This window comes from Hoplias malabaricus, chromosome Y, assembly GCF_029633855.1.
Source record: "Hoplias malabaricus isolate fHopMal1 chromosome Y, fHopMal1.hap1, whole genome shotgun sequence".
NCBI lineage: Eukaryota > Metazoa > Chordata > Actinopteri > Characiformes > Erythrinidae > Hoplias > Hoplias malabaricus.
In genome coordinates, this window is record NC_089820.1 from 84729100 (window position 1) to 84754139 (window position 25040).

A 25040-nucleotide genomic window follows, 5' to 3' on the forward strand; every position below is an offset into this window, starting at 1 on the left:
TTAAAGGGACATCATCTATCCCTTTCCTCTATTAACTCTGTTGCCTTGGGTCTTTTTGTTTTTTTGTTTATGTCAATTAAATATCTGTGACATGCTTTGATCAAAATACCACAAGGATCAGACACAACAGAACCATTCTCCCAACACTGTTTAGAATGACTTTCAGTGCCTGTTCCTTTAAATGATATTGAGCCACTGTTTACTCCAACCTTGGTGCACAGGAGTGAGAAGTGAGCAAACGGAAGCTCTTATTTTTTAGCTATTTTGCCTAGTTTACGTTATTTCTAGTTCTAGTTTTTTTTTTTTTTTTTGCGCGCTGTTTTTGTTTTGTGTTCTGTTCATTAACTACTCAATATTTGTAATGTTTTGCTCGGTTGAACCTTGTCTTTGTGTTGTCAGATAAACGTTGGTCTGGTGCCGTGATTGAAAATTAAACTAATTGACTCGACAGTAGAAACTTATTGGACATTTATTATTCAAACCGTTCTGGTCATGAGTAATCAATGTCATATTCTGACTTGAATGCAATATCCTTGCTTTGTGTTTTTTCCCTTAGGTTCTCATGAGCCCAGTCTTCCCGTGCGTGTTGTAAGCACTGCAGCCGTTGCCTCCAGAAGTTCTTCCCACGCTTCCCACGTCACCTTTCACACTGTACCTTGCCTAAACCAAACACCGCCTCACACCTCTCCTCAATCTCAGCCAGAGCTGCAGCTACAGTCCCAACCCAAGCCTCTCCCACCACACTCCCAAATTCCACCTCAGACACACATTCGCCCTCATCCCCAACTTTACAGCCAAACCTCACCTCAGACTCCCCCTAGAGCACAGCTGTTCCCCTATACAGACAATCAGCCTCACCCTCAACTCCACCAGTACACAGATGTCCAGCCTCCTCCGCCTTTGACAACCCAAGTGTACCCAGGTCCTCAGCATCAGACACCAACCAAAGTAGCCCCCCAGACCCAACCAAAGCCCCAAACATTCGTCCCCACTCAGTCATACTCCTACACCCCTCCACAGACCAAGGTACCACCACAGACGCAGCCCAAACCCCAGTACTTCATACCAGATCAGACCCAGGTCCAACCAGTGCCCTACAGCCAAGCTCAGCCACCAGAGATCTCTTTTCCAGAGGCCCCCAGTTCAAGAGAGAATCAGCCTGTGCCCCACGAAGAACAGGAGGCCATGACATCAATGTCGATCAAAGAAAGGTGAATGGATACTAGGCAAAGATAGACCTGTTTCGATATCTGACTACAGTTTTGTTTTTGTTCATTTATTTACTGATTTTTACCCTTTATTTAACCAGGTTAGTCCCACTGAGAGCACTGGCCTTTATTTTTAAGGAGAATATACAGCTTTTCTCTCTTTTTCTAGAAAGGCTCAATTGTGAGAAAAGTTGAACGGACTCTTTTTAAAATCAGCCTTTATTCTTTTTGCTCATTGCTTTGGTCACATTTTCAATACTTGTTCCTTTAAATGAGAAAGAGCATCTGTTTAATCCAAATGCCAAGGGGTCAGCAGCAGAAACACTGGTTTTTAGTCGTTTTTGCTTGGTTTTCTTTCTTTTCCACTTTCGTATTTGCAACATTTAACCCGTAAACATTTCTCTGCAGTCATGGATTTTTGCTGTCATATAAAACGGGGTTTTTCTGTGTGCTACAACCTTCTGTTATAGCACTACCTGGGTCTGTCATGGAATGAGCAAAGGGCCCAGTTCCTCTGACCTAGATTGAGCCTGGACCATTGACAATCCAGTTAATGCTAGGTCATCCACCAAAATTTGCAAAGAAAACTATTAAAAATTGGTGTTTGTTCTTGATGCTGAGTGTGTAGTACCTAGTCACCGAGTGCATTATGTGCTGATGCAAGGGGCTTGGGGACTAATGCTGCTCTCCTTGTGTCCTTTTTGATGAATGAATGTGGGTCAGTGCCTCACCCAGCTTTTACTGAGGCGCAGAGAGATCACTATTTTTAAACACAGCTCAGCTGTCTGCTCCTGCTTTATGGTTGATGGTGAAATTGGAATGGTGGTGAGAAGGGAAATGAAACGAGAAGCAAAAGGATACACGGTTGATATTTATGACAAAGGAAAATCGCATTAACACAAATATAATTGTACATTTTCTTGTTTTTCTGAATTTAAGTTGCTGAACATTCAGAAGATTTGCTCTAATTTAGTAAAAGTACCAGTGATGTGTTTGGAGAGTTGGTGAGCAACTGGTGTTTTTTTTTTTTTTTTTTTTTTTCCCCTCTTTCCCAGATTAGCATTGTTGAAAAAGAGTGGAGAGGAGGATTGGAAGAACAGGATCAATAAGAAACAGGAGGTCATACAGGAAGTGGTGTCAATGAGTGAGAAGAGCAGCCAAATATGGCAGGAGCAAGGCCTCAAGAAGAAGGTAACTGGCTTAATATCCAGCTAAAGCTGGTCAAACTGAGTTCACCTCAAGTGACGCCATACTAATGTAAAATGGCAGACATCCTAGGTTTATTTATTTATTTACTTATTAATTAATTATTGTGTTCTCCCTCTGTCTGTGTGGGTTTCCTCCGGGTGCTCCGGTTTCCTCCCACGGTCCAAAAACACACGTTGGTAGGTGGATTGGTGACTCAAAAGTGTCCGTAGGTGTGAGTGAATGTGTGTGTCTGTGTTGCCCTGTGAAGGACTGGCGCCCCCTCCAGGGTGTATTCCCACCTTGCGCCCAATTATTCCAGGTAGGCTCTGGACCCACCGCGACCCTGAACTGGATAAGGGTTACAGATAATGAATGAATTAATTAATTTTTGTAGAAAATATGTACAATCTTATTCATGAAACATAAAGGTTGTAACTAGGTATGAGTTGTGTTTACTGGTAAATTCTCTAACTTTTATTCTTAGCTTTAAACGTATAAAATGTCAGTTTACATATATACACTTATTTTGCTGGAATTCTAGGTCATTCAATGACTAACTAATCATGAACAATATTCGATGTTAATCGTCACAGTGCGGCTTTTTTTCCAGCTTCTTTGACCTATTGTGACTTTATTAAATTCACCTAAAGGTTCATAAATACTACACTACTGCACATTTACAATACAATATACAGTATCATTGTAAATATAAACTACTCCAATACACTATCAGTGTCCAGTAAACAGTGCATGGAGCATGCTAGTGATTTCTTAATAGGATTTCCACCAAATAAATTGTAATCTCCTTCCAACAAGTACATAATGTTTTATTGATGTGAAGCACCAAATTTGTTAAATGAGCGTGTGAAATACAAGCATAAAATATTTGTTGTACATGAATTTATTTTTTATTTCTGTCCAATATGTTTTTAAGCCTAATTTAACATTGAATTACATAACATTACAGCTGTAGTTACTGTATGCAAGCAAAAGCATATCCATGGAACTGGGCAGCGCTTCATTTGCGCATGCATTCCTTATGTGTTATAGGAAGAAAGGGCTGCTTGTGAAGAGTTCTCATCAACAGAGCAGGTTTGGGTAAGGTTCAACGATGCAACAAATGCCACTGCTTCAACTGAAAGGGCTTTTTGCCAGTGCACTGCTTCTTGCTCTGTTTCATACTTCTAGGTGAATGATGGATGCTCTGCAAGTGCAGGGAATGGCTCGTGCCACTGCCTCTAAGTCTAGACGTTCAGCCACATTGGCTTGTTGGTTGTTCTGCTTGTCTCTGATTTAAAAAAGCTATTTTGTGGCCTATGAGCACATATCGGCTCCTTCATTAAAGCTTAAGAATTTCAATTTTGCTAGGTTTTAAATGGGCTGTGCACTAACGGGTGTGTCTCTATTTTTTTTTGTTAGTTTGCGGTTAAAGCACCTGTAGGGAGGGTGAATGGTTTCCAGTCCTGTACGTACACTCTTAAATATAAAGGTTGAACACACCCCTAGACCTAATTCTGGGGTTAGGTGTCTTTCTCCAGGGAATTTCAGCCGTTGATACTGAGGAGGAGAAATTACAGGTCTGTCTTTCCCCTACTCCCCCCTTCCAACTTGAAAGCCGCCATATTGGATCAGGGGTGAGATTTTCCAATGGGAACATGGTCATGTAGCATATCAAAGAAGAGCTGTCTCAGAAATCGATTGCTGTAATCAGATTTGCAATTTCTCTTGTGGATCAAAGTCACCCTCTGTATTAATTAAATTATACTTTATGGAACCATCGATGGTAGGTTTATGGTCATATTTTCAGTAACCTTTATTTTTAAGAGTGTATCATTTTCAGGCTTTTAAATTTCTGGCAGGTGTTGGAACTTTTGGTTGTTTTTTCTCGAGTCTCATTGTGGGTGTATGGTACCAATTTTGACTCTCAGTGCATGACAACTAAGTCTGGATGCATCTTTTGTGTAACCTTTTCATAGGTTTTGTGGAGATGTAGCTTTCGGAAGACTTGGTTTATAATGCTTTGGCCTACTTTTGAGCACCTTTTGATTTCTCATCAGCCCTTACCCACATTTGGAATCATTTTCTCACATTGCCTTGTGCCTTTCTTACTGCTCCTACTGTTCTTTCCTTTTATTCTGGTTGCTGCCTTTATTTCTCCCTTTTTCTCTGTCCTCTTTATTTTTCTACTTTACTCAATCTCCTCTCTGTAGGAGCCTGTTTTTGCCTCAACCTATTCTCCTCCTCCTTTCCCTTCCACCCCAAAATGTCCATCCGTAGAACATCCAGGCCAGGTAAGGGTCTGTGTGTGTTTGTTTCATACTTCATTTTTCAGCCATCTTCTGTTCTAAAGTTCACCTTGAGCATGTTGGGACTTGCAGTGCTAGTAAACTTTGAGTATGTTTATTTATTTTCTCTCTTAATTATGGTCAAACCAATGTATATGTCGGTATACAATATCAGCTGGTATCACAGCTCAGTTTAAATGGCATAGAAAAGATTCAGGGTTTATATATAGTTAAATAAATGTGACCACAGTTAAGTGTTCATTTGTCAGTGGATTGTTTCATGAAAACAGTGCCATAAATAAATACTGCAATATAAAGCTATTAGTATCAGGTGGGTGTCACAGAAAAATAGTTTGGTTTTGTTGGTTTTAAAAAAGGTGTCAGACTGGGTCTAAAACTGATCACTTGTTGAACAGGAGGTTAAAAGTAGAATATATTGAAAATGACAGAACGCCTACCTTGCTTTTCAGTGCCAAAACGCTTGCTCTTAGAAATTATGGGTCAAAGGCAAGGTTACACACTTATAGCTGAGAAGGGGGCGGGGAATTAGTGTTAGTTTTAGCATTCTTGAATATTTAGTTTTAATAATACTCATTAATATTGTGCCTTACTTTCAAATAACACCTGAGGCCTGCTTTGTTTACCCACAGAGATGACGCAATCACACAGTTGAAGAATGTTAACTGAAAGCTAGTACAAGATTTACTGTTTTAAAAAATAATAATAAAAATAAATATTGAAATCAGTCAAGCCTGACCATGTGTAACAAATCTACAGATTAACATCTATTTTGCGATCTTTTATCTCATCAGAGACTTGGTGAGGAGGGGGAGAAGCAGATGTCCATCGAGGAGCGGAAGCAGATGATATCTACCCGAGAGGAGGCGTGGCAAAGCACTGGAAAGGGCGTGGCCAATGACTCTGGCCAGTACACTGTGGCAGCTCGAATGATGAAGAAAGGTTGGAACATATATGTAGTTTCGTGCTGGAAGATAGCCTTGACTCAGTCTCTAACAACTGTCAAAGTGAATCAGAAACTATCACATTCTCCATCGAAATGGCACACATTAATGTGACGACGTTACTGAGCTCGCTGAGCTTTTCATTTCATTGTTGAGAAGGGATGGGAAGGAGAAGCAGAGCGTACACTCTTACTTTCTTTGCCCTCTGATAAAATCACTGATTAGATTTACTCTTCTATTAAAGTTATGGAATATTAAGGGTTTCTTTTTTTAAATATAGTGTGATGAATCATTCCTGATACAACCATAAACGTGAATATGGAAAATGTTATTGGTTTGATTAAGTCAGTGTTGTATGTAGTAAATTCAATTGATTCATTTATGAAATGGAAAATCAAGTTAGTGTTTTGTAGTTATACAAGTTACAGTGGGACCTCGAGTTACGAATTTAATTTGTTCCAGAACCGAGTTCTTAACTGGAACTGCTCGTAACTGGAACAAATTTTCCTCATTTAAAATAATGGAAATAGGATTAATCGGTTCCCGCCCTCTGACAAGTCCTCAATGTCCTAAATTATGAAAAAACGCATGTTTTTCAATATGAAAGACTCACACAAAACACAACAAAATAAACAGATGAAAGAACATATACAAAACAGATTAAGAAACATATAAATTACGGTACAGTAACCTTACCTTGGCGACAGATGAGTGTAGTTAACAGAGAGCGGCTGAGGAGGGAGGGAGGGATACTGGCACGGAACGAAGCCTTTCGCTGTTTTAGCACTTTTGATTGCGTCTTTTTGTTTCAGTATCGTACGTATCGTCGATGCCCTTCGGTCATACAGCTTGCTCAGTTCATTCACCACTAAAAACACTTGTAAAACATTATAACGAACGAGATACGACTTGATACTGCGTGGTCACACGTGAGAAGAATGTGGTGGCTGGATGCGAGAGGAATCTGTGAGCGAACACCACACCAACTATCAGTTGGATAACTCGGGAAAACATTCGTAACTGGATCAGAAACCTTGCTCGCACCTCTACTCATAACTCGATTTGTACGTGTTCGGAACACTTCGTAACTCGAGGTTCCATTGTAATTAAAATGAAGCTGAACATTTTTTGGTTTTGTTAAATATAATTTAAAAAATGTATATGTTTGTTTTGAAATCAAATTATTGTAACATTAATATGAGATGTTTAAGATGTTTACGCACGATGGATTTTAAATACTGTCTCATGTTGTATTAGTCTCTGCAGCATTTGCCAAAAAAACTCTTAAGGCACGTCAGTTTTTCCTTTTCTATCTGTACAAAGACGTAAGGTTTGACTTTGACCTTGATTCTGTCTCAGGTTTGGCAGCTTCTTCAGCAGTGATCAGTCCCATTCTGTCTCCTGTCTCTGCTAAACTGAAGAGCAGCCTTTCAGCCATTTCCAAACCACAAGAGGGTAAATATTACAGACGCCACCTGTGAACAACTACTAATCATAATATTCACCCCGAAAGTGTACCCTTTAATGCACCTTGTATTATATGGTGCCGTAATATTACCTTTAACTCCGCGTGTGCAGTGATTCATCTGTGACCTACCAGCTTTATTGATTATGATTTATTTATTTTTTGTTTAGTCAAACTATCTGTAACACACATATTCCCTAACAGAGATTGAAGCCAGAGCCGATATGGAGTCTGACAAGAAGCTAGATAAGCTGGAGACGTTTTTGGGACGGCTGAACAATAAAGGTAAGAGCTGTGGATGCTTTGATCTGTCCAGATCCTCTGGGGATTTCTGAGTCTACAATTTGTTGGTCTTTTTGTTCCCTTTCTCTCCCAGTGACAGGTTTACAGGAGACCACTCTGACAGTCACTGAGAAGGCAGTAAAGGAAGTGATGAAGTTGGATGATGAGATATTCTCAAAGTTCTACCGTCATGTGGCTGACATTCCCCGCACCATCACCAGCAGGATGCCCATTGAAGACGATTTTGACGCCATCTTTGGCAAACAAACACCAATGTAAGTGCAAAACAAATAGTGATGGCTGACGTGGCGTAACATCTGGTTATTTACATTTTAAGTGGCGCTCTGATGCTGCAGGTAGTCGATCCCTGCCTCAGGTCGTTGTGTGGGGGGAGTTTGCTGTATGGTTATGGTTTGTTTGAAATTGAGAGCATGTTTGTCCCAAATTGCCACAATTATAAAATTCTATCATCTTAAATAATCTCACCCATCGCAAAAATGACATATCTGTTGTTAAAATGTGTTTTAAGTATTTTATAAATAAAAATTTAAGACTGATAAACAATATCTGGAGTAAGTTAAAAGCATGTATTGTAATGAATACAGGAGGTCCTCTGGTTACGTCAGTCCCGAGTTACGATGTTTCGTGGTTACGACACATCTCCCATTTACTGTATAAAGCCTTGTTTCGACTTAAGTGGTTTTGCATCATAAACGTCGTAACGTGAACTTTGTGTGTGGTGTGCGCGGCGCGTCGGAAGAATACACAGTTACGCGGCTCGGGACCAAGGAGGATAGGTGTAAGGATAGGATAAGTGCTTACAGTATGTTATTTACGTACAGTATGTACGTATGTTCCGACTTACACCGAAAATCGGTTTATTACGCAACGTAGGAACGGATCAACGACGTAAGTCGAGGACCCCCAGTGTATTACAGTTGGAGCCTAATAACTGGGAATCAGCGCTGATCCAGGTACATTGTAGCAGATTGGGTTTTGGGCCGTGTGAGAAGATGATAATATAATATTCAAGCCAGTCCTAATGGATTTTAATAGAACAATATCAGGACATGGCGGTTTCTAAGTCTCTTTAGTCTAATGTTCTTTTTGAAATGACACAGTTGTATGTTTGGACATGCTAATCTTGAGGATTAGCATGTAATGACGTGCTCCATGGTTTAATTGAACATTCTCATATTGCTTAATGTGTAGATAAGGGAAGGGTGTGACTGAACGAAGAATGATCTGATTAACTGCCTCGGTTGCTGTTCTTAGCTGTGATTGTCTTGGAACCAGATTGCTCCTGCTGTCTGACAGCCAGAACTAATCACAGGAGTTCAGAAAGTGAAAGGAAGCAGCTAATTAACATTGCAGGAGCATTTAATCAAGCAATTATGCAAACAAGAGCAATGCTTAAAGTGAGTGAGTGATGTCGTGTGCTTTCTTGCACCAAGCTCTTGTCCTTAACTGACATTTGTATGTTATGCTTTTATGTAATTTAAGCCAATATTGGTGTTTTTTAAGTGGTCACTTCCATTAAATTGTTCTGGGCAAAGCTAGGTTTAATTTGTCGTGTGTGTGTATTTTTGTCTTTAATACACCACAAAAATTCATATACATCATCTGCTTGGTCCTTGATCTGTTTGACTGCAGGCTTACTTCAGCGATGGTGCAGCACAAGAGGGCAGTGCGTCCCTTACGTAATGTTCAGGCTTCTCGCAACCCACTGAAGATACTAGCAGCACGAGAGGACATTAGACACGAGTACACTGAACAACGCCTAAACATCGGTGTCCTGGAGAGCAAGAGGATCAAACAGGAGAAGAGTGAGTGATGAAGAGAGGGAGAAATTAGTGTCTTTACCATGACAGACTGATTCTGTAAAAGTTATTTAAATAAGAAATAACTGAGGGTTAATTTTAGATGGATGCATCTGGTCAAAATATAAGTTGTATTTAAATGTCTTTAAATTTCTGCAGGTTTGTGAACAATTTCTAGACGCCTGCTTTAGTTTTCCATACTGAGAGTGTTTTATTTATTTTTAAATGTTAATGAGCCATGGATTTGTATTTCTTTTTTGACCCAGGGCACCCAACACAGGCATATGAATGCAGGCCATCTTTCTCAGTCAAATATTCAGACGTCAAATAACCTTTTATCAACACTTTTTTTAATATAATTAAAGTTACAACTGGCCTTAAATATTTTGTGAAAATCTGGTGTAAAAGATGGACTCATATTCTCCCAAATTAAAGGATATATCACAGAGAATGTAGCTACAGTGTTTCACAGGCCAGTGCTGGTGACTTCTTACCTATTTGGTTTTGAGCATCAACTCATGACTCACGCCCCCCCCCCCCCCCCCCCTCCCCTTGTCCCTGGAGGTGGTGTGTAGTGGAGGTTGTACTTGTAAACCTAAACTTATGTCCATGGTGTGAGCTGATTCACTAATTTAAGGGGTGTCTACAATCTTTTGAACAATGAGCAATGACAGCAGCTGTGTAGTCACAGTATCATATTTGGTTTCTCTCTGTTTATGTTTGGTTTGTGTTTGCAGTGAGTAAAAGCTCCAGTTTGTCTGATGCTGCTCTGGCCGGTTTGGCCAGTAAAGAGAACTACAGCAGTGTGAGTCTACGCAGCGTCAGCATCTCTGAGCAGGTCACCAATAACAGCGCGGCTCCCTACAAAAAGCTGATGCTCATGCAGGTTAAAGGTCAGTCCCACACCTTCCGACATGTTGAATATGATATAGATACACGCCTCAGTATTAGCAATGTTCTATGTCTAGTTTTATAAGCATATTTATTATAAAGTCATATATAGAGTGATGATCTAAATAAATTTTTGGAGTTTGTCTCTTCTTTTTGAACGCAGGGCAGTGTTAACGTGTGTTAAGTTATTCATTTAAGATTCATGGCAGGGGTGGGGAAAAAATAAAAAAAATTATTGGCTTTCCTTTGCTTAGCCATTTTTCAGACTTAACAGTTGATAGCAGAAACGCAACTAGTGGATGAAACAAAAATCATGGTTCCCACAGCCGACTGAATCATTTGAACAGGGCTCGATTTGTTTGCCTAACAATCTATCCAGTAAAATGTGTAAATATCTGGCAGAACATATGCTGTTGAGTGTAGGCGGTGTATGCCCCATGGGCTGGAGGTTTCCCACGTCTGATTGGTTAGTAATTATTTAATAAGTACTTTTAAGCAAGTTGTATAAGACAATTTTTTCAGTTTAATAAAAACATATATATTTGTTGCCTAGGTCGTAGACATGTCCAGACCAGACTAGTGGAGCCTAGAGTGTCCTCTCTGAACAGTGGTGACTGCTTTCTTTTGGTCACCCCTGAGCACTGCTTCGTTTGGATGGGAGAATTTGCAAATGTCATTGAGAAGGCAAAGGTACAGTTAACCTGACACTGTTTGTGGAGCGTAGTCCTGTTATTGAAGTGTTTTCAATATTGACAAACTATATTCTGTAGCACTGACTTTATATAATATGCATAAATGTGTTAATTTATTGTAGGAAAGTTGGTTAATTCTGTAATACCCCCCCCCCCAATTCCTTTTGTTTAGGCGTCTGAGTTGGCTACTTTCATCCAGCTGAACCATGACCTTGGTTGCCGGGCAACACAGGTGGAGACCATTGAGGAAGGGATGAACAGTCAAAGCCCTGCAGCAGCAGAGTTCTGGAAAATTCTTGGCGGTCCAGGCAGTTACCAGGGTGTGTTTCCAACACAAACCTAAACACACCAACACACAATGAGACTGAACTGAATAAACATTTATACACATTTTATAAGAGGCAGTTACTGACGATGAATGAAGGCATTAACAAGCAGAAAAATCACAGAACGTAGGAGAAAGTAAATGTGTGTGTTGTGTGTCGTTACAGCGGCTGGCTCCCCAGAAGAGGACGAGTTTTTTGAGAGCGCCATCGTGGAGACGAATTGTGTTTTCCGTCTAGTGGATGATAAGCTGCTTCCTGATGATGATTTCTGGGGCAAAATGCCTCGCAGTTCCCTGCTGGGGTCCAAAGAGGTCTGAAATGGTTTACTCTGATTACGTGACGTTTTTCCTGTGTTGACTGGGTGTACTATTATTAAACTCAGTCCAGAGTGTAGACTTATAACAGTTCATTCACAATATTATATTGTTATTATACACTAAAAATTTGAATAATTATGACTGCTAATGACATTTTGAATAATGTGGAATTTATCCAAATTTAACTGATGTTCTTTGTCATGTAAACAGTCGTATGAAAAAAATTGTATTTATTTAAACTATTTACCCACTTTTATCCCCAATTGTAGTAACAGCCAGTGCTATCCATTAGTAAGCAAAGAGTCACCCAGTCAAGCTCTTTACAAACGGCCACTAGGAACCCCGTGCCAGCTCAATGTGAGAACGTTTACAGAGCTAATTTGCCAGCTAACAGACACCTGAACTGGCTAGTATTGATCTTAATCAGGAAAAGGAAGGACTACCAATTTTTGTAGGGAGTGAGGCCAATTAATGGTACTCTTGGATTCTCAGCCTAGAATAGCATCTCCTGATGATGGAGCCTGTTTATTTTGTTTGGTTTTCTAAGTAAATAAAGGTGCATTCTACACGTATAAACCAGACATTTTACAGTGCCTCTCTCTGTAAGCCAACTAATCAGATTTTGCTCATGATTTGTATTGTGTGTGTGTGTGTGTAGGTGCTGGTGTTTGATCTTGGCAGTGAGGTCTATGTATGGCATGGTAAGGAGGTAACACTGGCACAGAGGAAAGTGGCCTTTCAGCTGGCTAAGCACTTGTGGAATGGCACTTTTGACTACACCAACTGCGACATCAACCCTCTGGACCCAGGCGGTTGCAATTCACTCATACCTAGGTCTGGAAATGGCACGGTTAACACACTCTCAAATAAGAAGGTATTCTGTCTTGCTCTTTTTTCGAGATGGTGAAAGTCTGTTTTTGCAGGAAAGGCCAGGGCCGTCCAGACTGGGCCATATTCGGCAGGTTGACAGAACACAATGAAACTTCTCTGTTCAAAGAGAAGTTTTTAGACTGGAGGGAAATGGCCACTTCACCACAAGCCAAAAATGGCAATGAGCAGTCATTTGAGCAAAAGGTAAGTATGTTTTTACATGATTGACTCTTATAACTTGGTGTTAATGTGTACTGTAAGTGTTCAGTGATGTGATTGGCTCTTGCACACATGACATGTTCAATGAGAGAGCTATAAAAGGGAAACAAAAGAGCAACTTACTGAACACACACTGAGATCCTTCACCATGTCTAATACAAGTACCCAGAAGCCAATGAGCTCTTTCGATTTTAATTCAGCTGCTAGTTTTTAGTGCACTATTTCTCTAGGTCTTACTGTAACATGTAGGGGAAAATAATCTAGAGTTCACAACACTCTCAAAAGCACAACAGCATTTAGGTCAGTTAGTGTTCATAAAGTTTTAACTGTTTCTGACCAAAATGAGCGAATGTGATAGCCTCCAAATCTCTCCCCTCCACCCATCGATGTGCACAGCTGGCTCAGAGTGTGGACTCCCGGTCGGAGTGTTGTGCGTATGACGTGGCTCTGATGCTGCCGGTGCTGCAGTCGACGGTCAGCATGATCCTGGACGGTCAGGATGTGGGTCGTGGTCACGGGCCTGTGAATGGCAGCTCTGAGGACCACCTGCGCTCTCTGGAGCTCGGCACCGTCAGCGTGGATGTCTGGCATATACTGGAGTTTGACTACAGCAGGCTCCCCAAACAGAGCATCGGTCAGTTCCATGAGGGAGACGCATATGTGGTGAAGTGGAAGTACATGGTGAGCGTCGCAGGTCAGTACCCCGAGCTGAAAGACTGCTGTGGGAGGGTTTTTAAAATGTTTTGCAATAAAGTAGTTCTATAATCATAATCAGTGGTATTTTTGCTTAGGTTTTTAGGAGCTGGACACATTTAACCTACCAACATAATTGTTAGCAGCTAATGAATGGATCCAATTTTATTGGGTGGTGGAGAAAGGGCCTTTCTTGGCTTTGTGAATGTACATGCTATACTGTGCATACAACCTGTGGTCCACCAGGGGGCAGTCGTGGTTAAGGAAAACAGTGGCAGCTCATTGCCAGGGCTCCTGAACAAACATCAGTGGATTTACAAAAACAAAAAGTCTCCACCATGTCTAGCTTTTAAATATTTGTAATAGGAAGATGTAAGAAAATAACGGCTTAACGTAGGCATGAATATACCACTCACAACAAAACAAAACTATTTTGTGTTTAGAAGTTTGATACATGTTAGTTTGGTGTGTGTGTGTGTGTGTGTGTGTGTAGTGGGGAGCAGGCAGAAGCCCGAGCAGGTTCGCAGTGCTGGTCCTGGCCGGGAGAAGTGCTGCTATTTCTTTTGGCAGGGCAGAAACTCCACAGTGAGTGAGAAAGGAACCTCAGCACTGATGACTGTCGAGCTGGATGAAGAGAGAGGGGCACAGGTAAAGTGTGTGTGAAAGGTAGTGGCATCTGCATACCAGCACAAACACCACTGTTCCTACTTTTAAAAGTACTTTCCACCCCAAAAATTATTAAAACAGTGGTGTTTATTATCTACAATGACTCATTTATATGTATTTACTTATTCGCAGTGTGTGTACGTATGTGTGCGCCCACATCTGGCCTGTACTGGACTGGTGGCATTGTTCCAGATGGTTATAGTTTGTGGTGATTTTGTAGGTCCAGGTGCAGCAGGGCAAAGAACCGCCATGTTTCCTGCAGTGTTTCAATGGAGGCATGATTGTTCATTCGGGGAAGAGGGAGGAAGAGGAGGAGAACATTCAGAGTAAGAACAATTCTCTCGTCTGTTTAATCCTCATGGTCACCTTCCAGTTCTAACTACAGATAGCTGTGTTACGTCATACGTTTATAAAGCAGCGTTTTTGTAAAAACTCAACAAGGATTTACCTCTGTAGAGATACTGAAACATTGAGAAGTTAAAGTTTTATATTAATACTGTGCTCTCCCTGTGGCCTGATGGGGACATTCTTAAATGTTTGTGTAAAAAACTGTAGTTTTATTGAGTTTAGTGGCCTCTGTCCTCGTGTTCCTGTGTATTTGATACCCCTTTGTGTGAGTAGTTAAGTGCTAGACTAAGATTCTCTGTATTTTTAGTTCAATAAAGAGCATTATCCAATAAGAGCCATGTTTTTCTCAATTCCTTTGATCCAAACACCACAGAATATTATTGTTAAGCTCTTACAGAAGTAATATCTCTGCCCTCCAGGTGAGTGGCGTCTGTACTGTGTTCGTGGTGAAGTGCCAGTCGAGGGACACTTGCTGGAAGTAGCGTGTCACTGCAGCAGTCTGCGATCTCGCACCTCCATGATCCTGCTGAACAGTAACCAAGCCCTCCTCTATCTGTGGCACGGCTGCAAGACTCAAGCGCACACCCGTGAAGTGGCCTGCACCGGCGCGGACAAGATCAGAGAGCAGTGAGTTCACCACATGGTGGTATTCTTTTTGATGAAAACACATTTTAAAATAATAAACAAAAAGCAGAAGCTCAATAAAACACGATTTACTGGACTGAGCACCAATAACCTGATGCTGTTCCTTCAAGGCGACCTCTGGAGGCTGGACTTCACAGCAGTTGCAACGTGACCATCCATGAGTGTGAAGAGGGGGCAGAACCGATGGAATTCTGGGAAGCTTTAGGCGGGAAGGACCGTAAAGCTTATGACTGCATGCTTCAAGGTACGGCTTTTCACATTTACCTTTAACTGTTGCTCTTTAAAGTCTTCATTCAGATCAGTGTCAAGGGAAAGAGCAGTCCTCTATAAGCAGTCTTACAGAGAGATGTTATAAAGAGTGATTTTGAACAAGCCTAATGCCATTTTGGAGAGTAAATGAATTGTTTGAATGTTTACACCTCAAAAATTGTATTATGTTGAAATTTACAGATAAAACTAATTTACCCCTGTATTTATTTATTGAAATCTTGAATGTTTTTTGTATAAACATTGTCTTTGTGTTTGTTAAACTTCTACTGCAAGTCTTAATTTTGTCGACTTGATTTTTAGACCCTGGAAAATTTAACTTCACCCCTCGACTGTTCCAGCTGACTAGTTCTTCTGGTGAGTTTGTCGCTCAGGAATTTTTCTACCCATCCAGAGCTCCAGACCTAGTCAGCTCACTCCCATTCCTCCAGGAGGACCTGTACTCTGCCCCTCAGCCAGGTAACGTTTAACCCACACCCCTGAACAGCTGGACACACTGTATTAATGTCCTATTGCTTTTAGTAATTGAGACAAATGAAAATGAGCTGAAGAATTCAACCCCAGTGATGTGACCCTCTATTTTTCCTGCTCTCTTGCTTTAATCTCTCTGTAGCTCTGTTCCTGGTAGATAACTATCATGAGGTCTACCTGTGGCAGGGCTGGTGGCCACAGGACACTGAAACACCAGGGTCAGCTCGCATCCGTTGGGATGCTGATAGGAAATGTGCCATGGAAACTGTGCTCCGATACTGCAGAGGTGAGGTATCAACTTAGTGCAGTGTTTCTCTGCTTTTTGATTAAATATGGACAATAGATATTAAGGCTCAACTGGTGATGTTTTCACCTTTCAGAGAAGAATGAGAGAAATCCTCAGAAGTCGTACCTGATCCACGCCGGGCTGGAGCCCCTCACCTTCACTAACATGTTCCCCAGCTGGGAGCATCGAGAAGATATCGCAGAGATAACAGAACAGGTGAGACTGCGTACACACACACACACACACACACACCTGTAAATAACCTCTGTATTCTAAAATGTATATTTAATTATATTCTCATATGTGGGTAACTGGGCTATTTCTTTTTAAAATGAATTGTTAAAATAAGACGCATTTAAAAACTCATGTTGGCTTGTAATTTGTTGCTTTTGTCTGAACCTGTAAAGTAGCCTTTTTTTTCACAGCCTCATACAGCGCAGTACACTGTGAGATGAAATAACGTTCCTCCAGGACGTTTGGTGCAACATACAAACCCCTTTCCCAGAAAAGTTGGGACATTTGTGTAAAATGCAATAAAATGAAGAGTCTGTGTTTATTCCCTCAAAGCTTTATTTATCAGAGAGAAACCTAGAAAATATTCATTCATTCATTCATTCATTCATTATCTGTAACCCTTATCCAGTTCAGGGTCGCGGTGGGTCCAGAGCCTACCTGGAATCATTGGGCGCAAGGTGGGAATACACCCTGGAGGGGGCACCAGTCCTTCACAGGGCAACTCGCACATTTACTCACACACTCACACCTACGGACACTTTTGAGTCTCCAATCCACCTACCAACGTGTGTTTTTGGACTGTGGGAGGAAACCCACGCGGACACAGAGAGAAAACACCACACTCCTCACAGACAGTCACCCGGAGGAAACCCACGCAGACACAGAGAGAACACACCACACTCCTCACAGACAGTCACCCGGAATGGGAATCGAACCCCACAACCTCCAGGCTGTGCCACCCTAGAGAAATATTGAGAATAAATAATTTCAATGTTGTCACAGAACTTGATTGTATTTTGTAAATATAAATAGATTTAGAATAACTTACTACACACTCTAAAAAAGCTACAATGGAAGCATTACAATGTATTATATTTTTCTCTTAACATCTGATTTTCTAATGGCATTAGTAGATGTGAACAATTAATAGCTTCCATCCCAAAACTGTAAAGTTTTTCTGTATTGTATTGACTTAACTTGAGGTGTGTGTGTGTAGGAGGCAGAGGTGTGTAACCAGATCATTCTGGTGGAGGACGTTCTCTCTCGTCTCTGTCAAAGCATCTACCCACTTGAAGAGCTGCAGAGCCGACCCCTTCCCCACGGTGTTGACCCCCTGCGTCTTGAAATCTACCTGTCCGATGACGACTTTGAGGTTAGATCATGCACCATCCACTCGTTCCTCAGTGCTCAGGATTCAAACTTAAGATCTCAGAATGATTGTATTCGAAATGTATTTTTTAAATTCATTCATTAAGATCCTTTACTTATAAAATATGGAGGTTAAAGGTATTATATTCGGTCCCAAATCTGAAGGATATTTAACAGCTGTAACCCTTGTGATAAACTGAATTTCTGAGAGAACTTTGATGGTCCATAAACACTAAATCTGAACAAACTCATAAATGGTGATGAATAACCTGAAGGACAGTAGTATTTGGCCTGAATGGTCCTTTTTAAAAGAGAGGTGTTTTCTTGTACTCAGTTTCTAAATGTGCAGATTCTGATGTTCTGTTTTCATACTCCAGGCTGGTTTGTAGGGGTTTGTAGGTGAGTGTTTCTTTTTACACGAGTGGTTCTCACACAGAGAAATCACTGCTCCTGTCCTTTCTTCACCAATGGACTTGATCACTTTGTTCCTATTGCACTCTTCTTTCCTTGGCTTCTTTTTGCCTTTTCTAAGGCTAGGACACACATGCTTCAGTACATGTTTTACATTTATGGACTTCTCCAAGATTTTACTTTAGGTTGCCTAGCATGACCACAACTTTGTTTCTTCTGGTTTAGCTTAGCACCTTTTACCCTCATTCTCAAAGGATCTCACTCTCGCTCTCTCTCTTTTAGTTCCACAACACCCCCAACCCACCTCTGAACTCCCCCCTGTTCTCCATCACTGTCACTCTCTCCTTCATTCTCCCTCCATCCCTCTTTCCTCATTTGATTTTGATCTTGCTCTGTTTCACCCTCTCTTCTTTCTATGCAGTTCCATAGTTAAATTCCTTTCACCTGAACTCAAGGCATGAATCATTGAGGTGTGATATATCTAGCTTCTAGTGAGAGCTGTCAATAAAGTCCTGTTTTGTTAAGTTCCGCTGATGTGTAGACATCGTGCTGCTGGAATCTTGGTCATTCCCAGACGGCTGCATTGGTGAAGTTCACTCCAGTCAGAGACACTTTAGGCCACAGCCCTAAAGCTTACAATGTGCAAAATGGGAATGATGAGATTCAGCAGAGAGAGGGGTTTCAAGGTGGTCCTCTTTGTATTTTGATGAGCCTGTCACTCCCAAAGCTCTTTGATTATCTGCTCATTTTTAGTAGATCATCTGTGAATGAATGTAACTCTTTCTGTGTATTATCCTCACTGCTGCTTCTCATAGTGAACTAAACAAAACTTGTTAAAAACGAGCACAATGCTCCGTACTAGAAGTAGTTTGTAATGCAGGACAAAACACTTATTAAATGAAGTGGATTTTTTTTCCACACAATTTTCTCGCTCTCCAGGCTGTTTGTGTTGAGCTGGAAACAAATCTGAAGTGTTCACGAAAACCTAGTGTCACTTAAAAAAATTAAAAATAAAATAAAAAAGGGGCTCGGGCCAATATACTAGGCATCCTCTCTCTGCTCCTGCTCATGGCAGAAAAACAGCATCTGGACCTATTTATAGACAGTGATAAGACCTCCAAACATTGAAAATCATGAAAACAGGTGAGGATATTGTTTTATTCAAGACTTTACGGTGGAACTGACTCTAAACCCTTTTGTATTATAACTGCATGAAAATAAACACAGACCAGCTACAAAGCTAAATGACTTGAGTAATTCAAACAGTGAATAAAAAGTTAAACTTCAGCCACATAAACAGTCTTTTCTCCCCCAAACACTGTTCCACCTTAAAAGACGGAGAGCTTCCATACGTAAACAAACCAAAGACAACAGCAGTTCCTCAGAATCACAGCTTGTTGACTTTAAGCCTGATTTTGAAAAGTATTCAAGTACTACTTCAGATATAAAGATGAGTATTTGCAGTGACTCTTTCAGCTCAATAAAACACATTATTGTTGATAGAATCACGCATGTTTTAGACGTTATAAAATAAGATTAGTGGAAATCTAAATAAATCTTATATATTTAAATTTTTTGTTGACGGCTGTTCTTGGAGAAAGTCCAGTTTTTGCCATGGCTGTCCATTTCAGACAGATGTTGAGACCTCACCACATTCTTCTAGGTGGTGGTTTGTCCTCACTGACTGTCCTCTCGTGACTCTCGGGTATGTTCTGTTTCCTCAGAAAGCCCTGGAGATGAAGCGTGAGGAGTATGAGGCCTTGCCCGGGTGGAAGCAAGTCAACCTTAAAAAAGCCAAAGGACTCTTCTAGGCTCCTGTGATCACGTTGATGGTACCTCCATACTTCCACTTGGGGTAATGGGACATGGGGTTGTCATGGAAACCACCCCCACTGGAGTGTGGTCAGGCTACGTTCTGAGAACAGGGTGATGGGGTCACACCGATGGTCACTTTAGTATATGCACTTGTGTGCGAAACTGCCGCAGTGTAAGTCTTCGACGTTATCGCTGTGTTCCGAGGAAGTGATGTCGTTGTATTCGTGTCGGCACAATCTACGCACTTTCAGCAGCTGCCACTGTCCACTGTGTGATGTCATGTCTTTATGAACTGTGCTGTGCAGTATCATATCTTACATCAAACACTGTCATTTTGTCCTTTTCTGTTTCTTTTTATCACGTGTCGGGAGAAGGGTTTGATACGTCTCCTTGTTTTGTCCTGCGTCTGTCCTGGGGATGGTGCTGTGCATGTCATTTTGGAAATGTGTGTTAAAACAAAAAAAGAAAACAAGTAAGTGTTTTAATAGAATTAAAATTGCTCTGGCTCTGGATTTTCCATCGTAAGAGGAGTTAACGTGCTGAGTTTGCAAATTCCTTTTGCTGAATGGATATTGTTTGGCCGTTGTGGTGCTCTGTTGCCTTAAAGGTACAGGAGCATTGAGGATTTGAAGGTGAAAGATTAAATGAATGAATTACTGTAAATGTACAGCATAGTGCCTTGCTTTTGTGTACAGTTTATATACAGAAGGGACTCTAGTCTGCATTTCAAAGACTTTCTTTGATAAAAGAAATGGTGAATAAACAAAGCATATTAAAAAATGTCACCAACTCGTGTTTTATTGTTGCTCTCCATGATTGTCTAAATTTTATGAAATTACATAAACCACGTGGCATGTTTGTGGGAGTTTTGTTTGCTAGCTTATAACTGGAGCTCGTAATATACACGCAATGACTAAAGTATGATGACTTAAAATCAATGTTAATAGTTTTGGGGAACTGCTGTTCTCAAGGCAAAACTAACTCCCCATAACGTGTTTCACTCAAACTGTCTCTTAAAGTGGAACGGTTTGTTTGAGCAAGAAGCAGTAGTACCCTTAACTTGTAAGTTTTAAAATTTATTTGTGACTTTATTTTAAATTTATTTGTGAAGCTAAACGGTTTAAAATGTACATCACGATTATGCTCCTTTGTTTCACATGCTATAATAGGCCTTCATTATTAGACAGGTAGATCTGGCATTTTTTGGCACAAATCAAAGACTCTTATCTATACACCCGTCTTCTCAGGATGTAGTGCTTCTTATTGCAGTCGGATTGTAACAAGCCTGTTTTTAGGTTCAACAAAATCCTTCACTGTCCTTTTTGTTTAATAGCCTATGGAAGTTGAGCCAGGCACCTAAATCCCCCAAATTCACCCCAGGATGCAGGTGCTTTGACTGCCACAGGTGGATTAAATGCAGAGGTAAAATTTCATTGCACTATTGTACAATGAAGACAAAGCACAAACTTCAATTTCAACGTACCACTTTATGGCAGGCAAGTGGGGCTCTCCTGATCACGCTGACGAGTCATAATCCATTTTACCCAGTATTAGGTCAGAATATATTCAATGTACATATACACTGCCAAACATTACTATTTTGTTGATGAAAGATGTTTGTAAGGCCCCAAAACATTTATATTTATATAATATATTGTTCTTCTAATTTTCAGTATTCTTATTATTCTGCGTTTCCTTGTCCACTGAACTCGTCCCGCAGTTTGAGCTATCGACACTGTTCCAACTGGAAATCGTGCGTCTTATAGCAACGATGTGGGCTTGTATACAGCTTTCCGATACCTGCACTTGTTCGCCCGCTACACTCGTTTTTCGCTCCTTTTTTCCCCCCAGTCATTTCAATGGTATTTTTTTCAAAGTGCTCCAACTCGGTCAATTTTCAAGCTATGGACACGAGATTTCAGACGGTCGGACCTGGGCACACCGGGACCCATCACATCTGTTTTCGGACCTCTTGCACTCATTCTTCTCTTTCTATCCCTACTTCAAAATCCCTCCATTCATTTCAATGGGTGGCAGTTAGAATGGATGATGTCATCGCACTCTAGCTTCTCTGCCTGAAAACCGTTTTTTCATTTTTCAGCCGAACAATTCACCATAACTTCCTTATAGTTTCACTTAGAAACTTCATTTAAATTTTAAATGATAGAGAAACTTGTCCTTTCTAACATTTTAGGTGGACGTCTTAATTATCCAGGTTTTCTTAAGGTGGAATTTTTTTTACAATACCTCATTCACAATATATTAGCTGTCTTTTAAACATTTTTAACCTTTATTTCAAGTGGTCATTTTTAAATGTGGATGTCTCAATACAATTGTGGAATTCAAAATGTATCGTTTTCCATTCACGGCCTACGGAGCTCCAGAGTCCAATGTAAACTGCTGTGGGAAACTGCTCTCTTAACATCCCACTACCAACAGCTTAGCAGTCAACTCCTTCACCATAGTGTCGCATAGGGACCCACGCGTTTATGGGAGGTTTTCCCCGGTTGAAATTGACATCTTAATTATCCAGGGTTTCTTAAGGTGGATTTTTTTTTTTTTTTTTTTTTTTTTAAAAACACCTTCAAAATATACAGGTTGTCTTTTCAACACTTTAACATTTATTTACAGTTGTCATTTTTAAAGTTGGCCGTCTCAATACAAAACCCCCGTCCCTCGATCTGCTTCATTCCCGCTCCAAATGAGGCCGTCGATATGGTAAACGCGTGGGTCCCTAGGCGACGCTATGGTGAAGGAGTTGACTGCAAAGCTGTTGGTAGTGGGATTTTAAGAGAGCACTGTCCCACAGCAGTTTACATTGGACTCTATGGAGCTCCGTAGGCTGTGAATGGAAAACGATACATTTTGAATCCCACCTTATAAATCAAATCAAATTTTATTTATATAGCGCTTTTCACAACAAAAGTCGTCACAAAGCAGCTTTACAGAGATCCAGGTCCAAGCCTCCTATGAGCAAGCCAGGGGCAACAGTGGCAAGGAAAATCTCCCTCAGCACACGAGGAAGAAACCTTGGAAGGAATCAAGACTCATACGGGGAACCCATCCTTCTCGGGTCGACACCGGAGACACAACAGAGAACAGAAGTGAAAGTGAACTGATGACAGATGAAGGGGTTATTGTAATGTGAATGTAGTATATTAGTGACGTGTGAGTCTGAGGAAGGAGGAGGTGATCAGTGATTCTGTGTGAGTTAAAAGTAGGTGCAGATTTTTTGAGATAAAACAGCACGTCCAAGCATGATGGTGTAGATGAGACAAGGCCAGGATCTTGTACATGACACAGGGGCTGGATCAGGGCAACATCTGGAGAGCATCAGGACATCTCAAAGCATGAGAGAGAACACTGCACAGCACAAAGTTTTAAATGGTAAATATCCATCCGCTTTTATGCCTCATTCAGATAATTCACATTGCCTTGCCGCTCTGTCCATTTTTATACCCACACGAAATAACACATCATAACGTATACAGGTGTGTGGGTGTTTCAACGCTGCCCCTGAGGTAACACCACTTCATAATCAGAGGTGGGTAGTAATTAACTACATTTTCTCCATTACATTTATAGATTTACTAGAGTAACTTTTTGGATAAATTGCATGTAATGTATGAGTAGTTTTAATGAAGCACACTTTTTACTTTTACTTGAGTATATTTGTGAAGAAGAGGTGCTACATTCTGCTCACAATTCGCTACTTATTATTATTGATCCGTCCAATGCACTACGTCTTTGATTTGTTTTGTTTTTGTGGCTGAATTTAATTTATTGTTTTAGTTGTTTAAGAGAGATTCTCCGGCTCTGAATTTGTTCATTGCTGTTTATTATTTTTGTGCATTCAAGTGTATTATCCGGATGAACACTATTCAGGCACTTTAAACAAACATTGCACAATCATTTCATTGCACCTTCTGTAAAGTTGTATTTAATTTATTCCTCAGTACTTAATGCATCACCTGCACAATGTTACTTTGTTTACATGTTTTATATTTCTATATGTATATATGGTTACTTTAACTTCCATAATCACAATGTCATATCACAACTGCACTTTGTGAATTATGTAAATAATGTTATATATTGCACTGGTTAGATGCTAACTACATTTCATTGGCCCTGTACTTGTACTCTGCACAATGACAATAAAGTTGAATCTAATCTAATCTTATGTATCGTCCTGATTAAACAAAGAGGTCACTCAGCAGTTACTCAGTGCTGGAGTATTTTTTACTCTTACTCAAGTAATTAATTGGGTGACTACTTTTTACTTGAGCCAGACTATTCTAAAGTGACACTTATTTTACTTGAGTATAATTCTTGGCTACTCCTCTGTTCATAGTCCATTTACATACTACTGATCCATGATGTTTTGGCTTGTCAGTGTATTTAGTGATGTTTGTTGAGTGCTGTGCTGACTGTATATTGTATGAACAGAGGAAATGCAGCAGAGTTCAGTAAAAGATTGGACAACTGTGTTCTACTGGGGAATAATGACACACCTCTCTCTAAACAAACCTACACCATGCTACTTGTCTGACGTTACTGAAAGTTAAATATTTCATACTCAGTGTCTCACAGCAGCACTAAAATTAGATTGGACCTTATAATTTCAACAAACTTTCTCTGTTGCTAGATTGGTCCAGTGACCAATTCTAAGATTATTATTATTTGAATGTGATTAGACAAAGCTGGTTTATAGATGTACTCATATTTCACATCATCATGATACATGAATATCATATTGATCCAGACATGAGCACCTAGAACAGCTAGCATTTAAAACACCACTCCAACTCATCTCAAAGTACTGGAGGTGTGGACTTCATAACCCTCTAGTTGACACTTGAGTTTCAGCATGCTATGCTCTTAAAAATGAAGGTACTATGCAGGATTCTTTGAGCGATGCATTAGAAGAACTACATTTGGTTCCATAAAGAACCGTGTTTGCTAATATATTTAAATTGGTAAAGATTCTTTGGATTTTTAAACCTTTAAAAGCTTCTTCACACAAACATGGTTCTTTATGGAATGAAAAGTGATTATTCTGTGACATCGCTCAAGGAACCCTTTGTACAACCTTTACTTGTAAGAGTGTAACCTTAAGCTTAGCACATTCTGTTGGCAGTGTTTTCTGTTCTAGGGCTGATACAAGCAGGTGTGCAGTCCAGTGGCTGTGCAGGCAATGGGTACCTTTTCAAAGCAGTTGAATTTACTAAGCAAAGGTTTCTAGAGATTTAATAAACAGAGTTTCCTTGATTCAAATTACTCTGTGTTGGATTCAATGGAATGTTTAATTACAAAGAGCTGAAATATATTTGTAAACATTTGGCAAACCCACTTTTCCACAAAGGTGTATAAAGACATACATGGCTAGGTGCTTGATGTTATACACCTGTGACGATGGGCTTGAATGAAACACTTGAATTCAATGATGAGGAGTTGTCACTAACTTTTGTTTGTATAGTGTTTAATGTTAAATAATTCTTGAACGTGTCCTCTAGCATTTGTAGCACAA

The 25040-nt window shown here is 40.3% G+C and overlaps 1 protein-coding gene across 1 annotated transcript in view; it reads left to right on the top strand.

The window, feature by feature from the left end:
• The window catches only part of svilb (supervillin b), a 43898-nt gene extending 23625 nt beyond the window's left edge, over positions 1–20273 (top strand). The window contains 25 exon segments of the mRNA XM_066655744.1: positions 557–1211; positions 2264–2399; positions 3447–3494; positions 4607–4687; positions 5494–5641; positions 7003–7098; positions 7313–7393; positions 7485–7665; positions 9044–9216; positions 9948–10103; positions 10655–10791; positions 10966–11113; positions 11285–11430; positions 12095–12270; positions 12360–12510; positions 12922–13219; positions 13712–13866; positions 14105–14210; positions 14652–14859; positions 14988–15121; positions 15448–15603; positions 15758–15901; positions 15996–16168; positions 17133–17288; positions 19420–20273. Of these exon segments, the coding sequence (XP_066511841.1) occupies positions 557–1211; positions 2264–2399; positions 3447–3494; positions 4607–4687; positions 5494–5641; positions 7003–7098; positions 7313–7393; positions 7485–7665; positions 9044–9216; positions 9948–10103; positions 10655–10791; positions 10966–11113; positions 11285–11430; positions 12095–12270; positions 12360–12510; positions 12922–13219; positions 13712–13866; positions 14105–14210; positions 14652–14859; positions 14988–15121; positions 15448–15603; positions 15758–15901; positions 15996–16168; positions 17133–17288; positions 19420–19506 (4130 nt within the window). The 3' untranslated portion in view covers positions 19507–20273.
• Positions 20274–25040: the final 4767 nt, after the last annotated feature.